This window comes from Pseudophryne corroboree, chromosome 9 (assembly GCF_028390025.1).
Source record: "Pseudophryne corroboree isolate aPseCor3 chromosome 9, aPseCor3.hap2, whole genome shotgun sequence".
NCBI classification, from domain to species: domain Eukaryota; kingdom Metazoa; phylum Chordata; class Amphibia; order Anura; family Myobatrachidae; genus Pseudophryne; species Pseudophryne corroboree.
In genome coordinates this window covers 10,429,005-10,438,044 of record NC_086452.1, presented here as the reverse complement: position 1 = coordinate 10,438,044, position 9,040 = coordinate 10,429,005, and the positions used below count along the sequence as shown (strand labels likewise).

Genomic DNA, 9,040 nt, shown 5'->3' with positions numbered 1-9,040 from the left:
CCAGACTCTCCTGTCTGCTGCCTGGCATCTGCCTCCTGCTAGTGACCCAGACTCTCCTGTCTGCTGCTCGGCATCTTCCTCCTGCTAGTGACCCAGACTCTCCTGTCTGCTGCCCTGCATCTTCATCCTGCTAGTGACCTAGACTCTCTTGTCTGCTGACTGGTATCTTCCTCCTGCTAGTGACCCAGACTCTCCTGTCTGCTGACCAGTATCTGCCTCCCGCTAGTGACCCAGACTCTCCTGTTTGCTGCCTTGACTAAATCTATGTGACTCTATAATTACTGCCGCTTGTTCCGTTCTCCTGATTGCACACTACTATTCTACAGAGCGCTACAACAGACTGCCACTTACCTACCTCCATGCTGGCTCTCCCACTGAGCTGTCATGGCAGCACTAACTTTCCAACTACTTCTGGTTTGTCAGCTTCTACTAGTGGCACTTGCGTCGGTCAGTGAACCAGGGAGGGAAACACGTGAGGGAACAAGAAACTTTATTAACAAACAGCAAAATATCGTCTTGATCTGAGCAGCAAACCACGGTCACATACACCCAGCCCGGCGTGCTGGGAACAGTGCGCCAACATTGAATTAGGCCACGATCCCGCACTATACAGTTCCACTAATACCAGCAGATCACACTTATGAGGTCATAGGTACACTTTCCCGGCGGTGTGTTCCGCGCCGGCACCCATTCCTCTGTCCAGTAACACACCATTAGAAAATGATTCTGCTTGAGGGAGAGAAATGATTAACCGAAGCAAGTCCAATGGTTTTATGAAGATCGTTGTGGAACAATAACTCTCAGTCTCTGGACATCTGTGCGAGCAGACGTTCTGGATCGGAGCAGGGAGCAATCACATATTAGTGTTTGCTATAATTGCACCGGATCACAGACCACGGAGGATAAAATATCTCTATTTTGCTGTTTTAATTATCTTGTTTTCCTCCTGCCAGGCAGCATTAGAAACCGCAGGAAATGTTTTCCCTATCACACTGAGTGCACAATGATGTTAACACGGAGATTGTTCTAAGGCTATTTAGTCGGCAGTTATAGCTATTAAGTTAAAGTGACACAAATTGCTTTCTAAGACTTCCAGAATGTTCCTTCTGTAACCAGACCTATGTCCTCGCATAAACAGGGCCAAGGCTCGTACATTTTGTTTATATTCTACCGCGCCTTTGTATAAAGCCCCTTCTACCATAAAATCTTGTGGAAGCGGCAGCGTCTGGCTGCTTTAGCTATCAGGGCTATTTAAGAGGAACCTAATCAGAGATATCTCCTGTATTTGCAGTCTGTTATTCTCTGTAGGGATTATGCTACATTTGTACTTGTCCGTACTGTCCCCCCGGGGTGCGCCTGTGCTTACAGCGTTTGGTTCCGGTGGGACTGGGGAAACAACCGCTTAGGGTAGGTCAATAAATAGGAAACATAAAACATTCCAATCTGCAGCGATAACCAATGTTACTTTTTAGGGCCATAATGTTTATATTAATAAATAGGCCCCTAAACTTCGTAGACAGAGAAAGACGATGCAGAGAATCCTAAATGTACAGCAAATCTCCCGAATGTTCTATGGGCGTAATTCAGATCTGATCGCTGGGCTGCTCATTTTGCTGTCCTGCGATCAGATAGTCTCCGCCTACAGGGGGAGTGTATATTCACGTGCAAGTGTGCGATCGCATGTGTACGCCCAGCTGCAAAAATCCACTTTGTGCAGTCTCTGCGCAGCCCAGGACTTACTCCCCCAGTGCGATGAGAACGGGCTGATCGGGGCCGGAGCTGACGTCAACGCCCTCCCTGAAAACGCTTGGGCACGCCTGCGTTTTCCCGAACACTCCCAGCAAACACTCAGTTGCCACCAACAAACGGCCTCTTCCTGTCAATCACCTTGCAAACGCCCGTGTGATCAGATTTTTCGCACCATCCCGTCGCTAACCGGCGATAACCGTTGTTGTTGTCCGACGCACGTGCGCATTGCGGTGCATACACATGCCCAGTTAGGATCCGATCATGATCAGGTCTGAATTACCCCCTATATCTTAGGGTAAAGCTGCCCCTGTACAAAGCACTGCGGATAAAGGCCCTCTTTCAGTAAGGGATGCAGAAGTAGGAAAATTGCAATTGCGCAATTTTCAAACTTGTGCGCAGTGGCCGGAGGGATGCGATTGCACTATGATTAACAGTGGTGGTCGTTGGGAGGGGGTGTCGACGTTGCTTTTTTTGGGAGTGGTCCGGACAACGCAGGCTTGTCCGGACCATTTTGTTTTTGTGATGTCACGCAGCCGATGCGAAGCAAAAAATGGCTGCAGAGCACTCGCATACACAGCCTGGCTGCATCTGTAGGGGGCTTCCCTAACTTTCCTAATTGCATCGCTGGGTGGCCCTTTGCTTGCTGGGGGGTCTTGCCCTGTGTTGGGCGGCTCCCAGAATGCGTTCGCCAGCAGTAGCAGAATCTGCCAGTCCAAAGTCCACGTTCCTCTATTTCCAAAGCTCTGGCCCCAAATTACTGCTCACACTGTAGATCCAGTTGTGCCAGATGGGCCGCAGAATGAGCCACTGAATTCCTGAGAAGAATTAAGGATCTGGAGTCAACAACAAAATGTCAGGAGTCGCCCCACGGGTGTACGTTTACATGGCATTTACCGGTCCTTTCTGATCCTTGTACTTCTGCGCGGAATGTTTCGGATATTGTAATTTTTTCTCTTTATGATATAAATAATTAAAACAAAAAACTCCTTGTTTGGGCTGTAAGTTCCTCCGGGAACCCGTCGCGGAGACTTCTTGCACCTTTAGGGCGATTTTTTAATTTCTGGCGGGAAGTGGTTACTGAGTTCTTCTAAGTAATAGCTTGTGGTGTCCGTACTGCGCGTGCTGTGTACTGTAGACGGCAGCCTTGAGGCGCGGCGGTTTCCCCTATAGCCGAAACAGCAGATCATTCCTTTGAAGGTTCTCCACATCTCATCGTCCTTGTAGGAATAGATGATGGGGTTCATAACAGAGTTCATCAAGGCAAGCAGAAGGAACCACCGCTTCACTTGCTGTACCCCACACTGCGTGCAGTTCAGCCCATCGAGGAGAAGAACCACCATCCCTGGGGTCCAGCACACGACAAAGGCACCTGGGGCGAGAAAGACGTAAATGTCAGCATTGGGGTCATACACAGGAACGTCAGACAAATCAGTGACTAAACCTCACAGAACGCTACATACGGGACCGGAACGTTCCAAAACAAATCGCAATGTGGATTCTGCTACATTGCGCTACATAAAAATGGCGACTGATTTATTACTAGCTAAAGCAAAGGAATCCGTTTGAATTACAAAAGTGCAAAATGCTGGGCAGTACCGCAATAATCACTATTGGCCTGATTCAGACGTGGGCGCTAATGCAATCGCAACTGCAATTTCTGACGCAGCTGCTGTGCAAAAATATGCTAATACTGCAACCGCCTGGAAATGTACTGAGACGCCCACCGGCGGCCTCGCAGATCCAAGCAACTGCATATACTCAACAGCGGTGCAGGTCCGTCGATATGGTCAGGCAGAATGGCCGCGGGAACTTAGCTGCTGGGACCGTATTGTCTGCGTGACCATAGGGTTATTTCCATTACAGATGGACATATACACGCAGAAAAAATGGTCACAACAAAGCCACGTTTTTGGCGCAACTCGCCAGTACCTCCCACAAAATGGCCCAAGGGGTTTATGTAATAGTCTGCGAGCTGCAGGCTGTGCGGGAAGACTCACCGGAATTCCCGCACAGCGTGCAATGTCCTTCTCCGTGTATACAACTGCGACTCTGCACGGACACAATGGGGACGCGGTGACACTTCGATGCAAGTGCAGAACAGAATAAATAGCACAACGGTTCCAGACATGGACATAGCATGTGACTCAGAATCACGCCCAACGTGCTACCGATAACACAATGCGTTACAGATACACAAAGCGGTACTTATTAGTACAAAGTGTAATGTTGTACACACAGTGTTACTGCATTACCAACATACACAAAGCGTTACCTGTACACAATAAAAGCCCTACCCATACATCTGACCCCCAGTGGTATTCTGGATATAATTAGAGAAAGTGGCCCCAGGTTGTAAACCCAGCAAGACCCCACTGGTTCCCCCCTGCTCCCTGAATTACCTGTAGAGGGACAGGAAGACTAGAGTGTAAGCTCCTCTGTGTCGGTGTCTACTGGGTCTGAATACGGCACAGACAGAGAGCGACAACTGCATAATATAACAGGTGGTGGAATGTTTGGTCTGGCAGGGAGCAGGGTAGTAGATACAGTGTAGGCCAGAGAGATGGTTCGCAGGCAGTGTCGGACTGGGGCCCATTGGGGGAATGTATTTGTAGGGGCCCATGGTCAGGGGTGTGGCCAGTCTCCAGACGTTTTGCTAACCATTAAAGAGTGCATGGTCTGGGACCCTTGATAAATATATACAGTAAATATTGCTAGTGCGTGCATGAATGTAAGCTGTCACGAGCAGGGCCCTCATCCCTCATGTGATTTTCCTTTTCTTGCTTATACCACCTTCTACTCCCTACTCCCTTCGACGGCACCGAACCCCTCGGATACTAATGTCAGTGCCGTCGACTGACGCAGCCATGTTTATATACCCTGTACTTGTCCTATATCATACCCTCCAACATTTTACACATAAAAATCGGTACAAATTAGAAAAGGAGGCGAGGCCACGGGTAAGGGGGCGTGGCCACACCCCTTTTCCTATACCTCCAATGGAAGTTTGGAGAGCCAAAATTTGGTACAGACCATAAAAAAAAGGTACTGTACCTGCCAAAAAGGTGCAGCTGGAGAACATGCTATATTGTCTTGTACTTTAAGTCACTGTTATCCTGTTTTGATTATTTGTTTATGTACCCTGTAATTAGGCGCTGCAAATCCCTTGTGGCACCATATAAATAAAGGATAATAATAATGTACCAAATTAATAACAGCAATGCTTGTAGGGAATACACCATAGTCCTGTGCAGTATAATGTAACATATGTATAATGTATAATGCACTGTAGGGAATACACCATAGTCCTGTGCAGTATAATGTAACATATGTATAAAGTATAATGCACTGTAGGGAATACACCATAGTCCTGTGCAGTATAATGTAACATATGTATAATGCACTGTAGAGAATACACCATAGTCCTGTGCAGTATAATGTAACATATGTATAATGCACTGTAGAGAATACACCATAGTCATGTGTAGTATAATGTAACATATGTATCATGTATAATGCAGTGTAGAGAATACACCATAGTCCTGTGCAGTATAATGTAACAGATGTATAATGCACTGTAGATAATACCCCATAGTCCTGTGCAGTATAATGTAACATATGTATAATGTATAATGCTCTGTAGATAATACCCCATAGTCCTGTGCAGTATAATGTAACATATGTATATGTATAATGCACTGTAGAGAATACACCATAGTCCTGTGCAGTATAATGTAACATATGTATAATGCACTGTAGAGAATACACCATAGTCATGTGTAGTATAATGTAACATATGTATCATGTATAATGCAGTGTAGAGAATACACCATAGTCCTGTGCAGTATAATGTAACATATGTATAATGCACTGTAGATAATACCCCATAGTCCTGTGCAGTATAATGTAACATATGTATAATGTATAATGCTCTGTAGATAATACCCCATAGTCCTGTGCAGTATAATGTAACATATGTATATGTATAATGCACTGTAGAGAATACACCATAGTCCTGTGTAGTATAATGTAACATATGTATAATATATAATGTACTGTAGAGAATACACCATAGTCCTGTGTAGTATAGTGTAACATATGTATAATGTATAATGCTCTGTAGAGAATACCCCATAGTCCTGTGCAGAATAATGTATAATGCACTGTAGAGAATACACCATAGTCCTGTGCAGAATAATGTAACATATGTATATGTATAATGCACTGTAGAGAATACACCATAGTCCTGTGCAGTATAATGTAACATATGTATAATGTATAATGCACTGTAGAGAATACACTATAGTCCTGTGCAGTATAATGTAACATATGTATGATGTATAATGCACTGTAGAGAATACACCATAGTCCTGTGCAGTATAATGTTACATATGTATAACGTATAATGCACTGTAGAGAATACACCATAGTCCTGTGCAGTATAATGTAACATATGGATAACATATAATGCACTGTAGAGAATACACCATAGTCCTGTGCAGTATAATGTTACATATGTATAATGTATAATGCACTGTAGAGAATACACCATAGTCCTGTGCAGTATAATGTAACATATGGATAACGTATAATGCACTGTAGAGAATACACCATAGTCCTGTGCAGTATAATGTGACATATGTATAACATATAATGCACTGTAGATAATACACCATAGTCCTGTGCAGTATAATGTAACATATGTATAATGCACTGTAGAGAATACACCCCAGTCCTGTGCAGTATAATGTAACATATGTATAATGTATAATGCACTGTAGAGAATACACCATAGTCCTGTGCAGTATAATGTAACATATGTATAATGCACTGTAGAGAATACCCCATAGTCCTGTGCAGTATAATGTAACATATGTATCATACACTGTAGATAATACACCATAGTCCTGTGCAGTATAATGTAACATATGTATAATGTATAATGCACTGTAGAGAATACACCATAGTCCTGTGCAGTATAATGTAACATATGTATAATGTATAATGCACTGTAGATAATACCCCATAGTCCTGTGCAGTATAATGTAACATATGTATAATGTATAATGCACTGTAGAGAATACACCATAGCCCTGTGCAGTATAATGTAACATATGTATAATGTATAATGCACTGTAGAGAATACACCATAGTCCTGTGCAGTACAATGTAACATATGTATAATGTACTGTAGAGAATACACCATAGTCCTGTGCAGTATAATGTAACATATGTATAATGTATAATGCACTGTAGAGAATACACCATAGTCCTGTGCAGTATAATGTAACATATGTATAATGTATAATGCACTGTAGAGAATACACCATAGTCCTGTGCAGTATAATGTAACATATGTATAACATATAATGCACTGTAGAGAATACACCATAGTCCTGTGCAGTATAATGTAACATATGTATAATGTATAATGCACTGTAGAGAATACACCATAGTCCTGTGCAGTATAATGTAACATATGTATAACATATAATGCACTGTAGTGAATACACCATAGTCCTGTGCAGTATAATGTAACATATGTATAATGTATAATGCACTGTAGAGAATACACCATAGTCCTGTGCAGTATAATGTAACATATGTATAATGTATAATGCACTGTAGAGAATACACCATAGTCCTGTGCAGTATAATGTAACATATGTATAACATATAATGCACTGTAGAGAATACACCATAGTCCTGTGCAGTATAATGTAACATATGTATAATGTATAATTCAACTTCACAGTCTGGAACCTGATCCCTAGAGGAGGAGGAGGAGGTGGGCTCCCCCCCCCCCCCCCCCCCCCCTCCCCAACACAGGCAGTGGTGCCCACCCGGGGGTTTCCCCTGTACTCCTGTGGACCAGTCCAGTCCTGTTCCCTATTTCATGTTTGCAGGTTGATGGCCTCTCATTGATACATCTGAGCATTTTCTCCTTTCATCTATAGATGAGTCTCTGAGCCCGTGGAGAAAAGGGAGTTTTTCCAGTTTCAGGCCCTTTGTATAACGTCAGTGATGAAGGAGGTAGTGTGCCTTCCTGCAGGTCCCAACACGAGCGCAGAACATAAACTCCCAGCTCACCGCTGCACGGCTCCCAGCCTACATAAACTCTATACACTAACAATAATGGTTCTCCAGGTACACCCAACAGATCCACACACACAGCTCTATCTACCAGCAGCAGACAGCGTGACACGGCTTTATGGCAAAGTCACTAATTATATGGAAAAGCAAAGGAGGTCGCACTATAACGATGCCATCATGTGACAGCGCAGGTGCCAGGCGCACTTGTGGCACCTACATGGTCACCCACTGCACCACCAGCGCTCAGTCCCCTCTCCCATAGCTTGCCGGCTTCGGTTTGGGGAGTGGGGCCCTGAGCATGATGCCACAGTAGCACAGTAGTTGGTGACAGCTAGAGTAAGCAGGTGAGGTAGGCAGGTGTATGAGGCAGGTGGGTTAGGCAGCTGCGGGTAGGCAGGTGTATGAGGCAGGTGGGGTAGGAAGCTGAGGGTAGGCAGGTGTATGAGGCAGGTGGGGTAGGAAGCTGAGGGTAGGCAGGTGTAGGAGGCAGGTGGGGTAGGCAGGTGTATGAGGCAGATGGGGGTAGGCAGGTGTAGGAGGCAGGTGGGGTAGGCAGGTGTATGAGGCAGGTGGGGTAGGCAGCTTGGGTAGGCAGGTGTATGAGGCAGGTGGGGTAGGCAGCTGGGAGTAGGCAGGTGTATGAGGCAGCTGGGGTAGGTAGGTGTATGAGGCAGATGGGGTAGGTAGCTGGGGGTAGGCAGGTGTATGAGGCAGCTGGGGTAGGCAGGTGTATGAGGCAGGTGGGGTAGGTAGCTGGAGGAGGCAGGTGTATGAGGCAGATGGGGAATGCAGATGGGGGTAGGTAAGTGGGAGGAGGCAGGTGGAGGGAGGCAGCTGAGGGTAGGCAGGTGTATGAGGCAGGTGGGGGCAGGCAGCTGGGGGTTGGTAGGTGGGGTTGGCAGCTGGGGGTAAGCAGGTGTATGAGGCAGGTGGGGTAGGAAGTTGGGGGTAGGCAGGTGTATGAGGCAGCTAGGGTAGGCAGGTGTATGAGGCAGGTGGGGGCAGGCAGCTGGGGGTTGGTAGGTGGGGTTGGCAGCTGGGGCTAAGCAGGTGTATGAGGCAGGTGGGGTAGGCAGCTGGGGGCAGGCAGGTGTATGAGGCAGCTGGGGTAGGCAGGTGTATGAGGCAGGTGGGGTAGGCAGCTGGGGTAGGCAGGTGTTTGAGGCTGCTGGGGGTAGGCAGGTGTATGAGGCAGCTGGGG

General features: G+C 45.9%; 1 protein-coding gene across 2 annotated transcripts in view; it reads right to left on the bottom strand.

Annotated features, from left to right (window-relative positions):
- Window positions 1-473: 473 nt before the first annotated feature.
- The window catches only part of LPAR3 (lysophosphatidic acid receptor 3), an 83,531-nt gene continuing 74,964 nt past the window's right edge, over window positions 474-9,040 (bottom strand). For both annotated transcript variants that reach the window (XM_063938954.1, XM_063938955.1), the window contains exon 3: window positions 474-3,118. In XM_063938954.1, coding sequence (XP_063795024.1) covers window positions 2,790-3,118 — 329 coding nt within the window. In that variant the 3' untranslated portion in view covers window positions 474-2,789. The remainder of the gene's footprint in view (window positions 3,119-9,040) is intronic.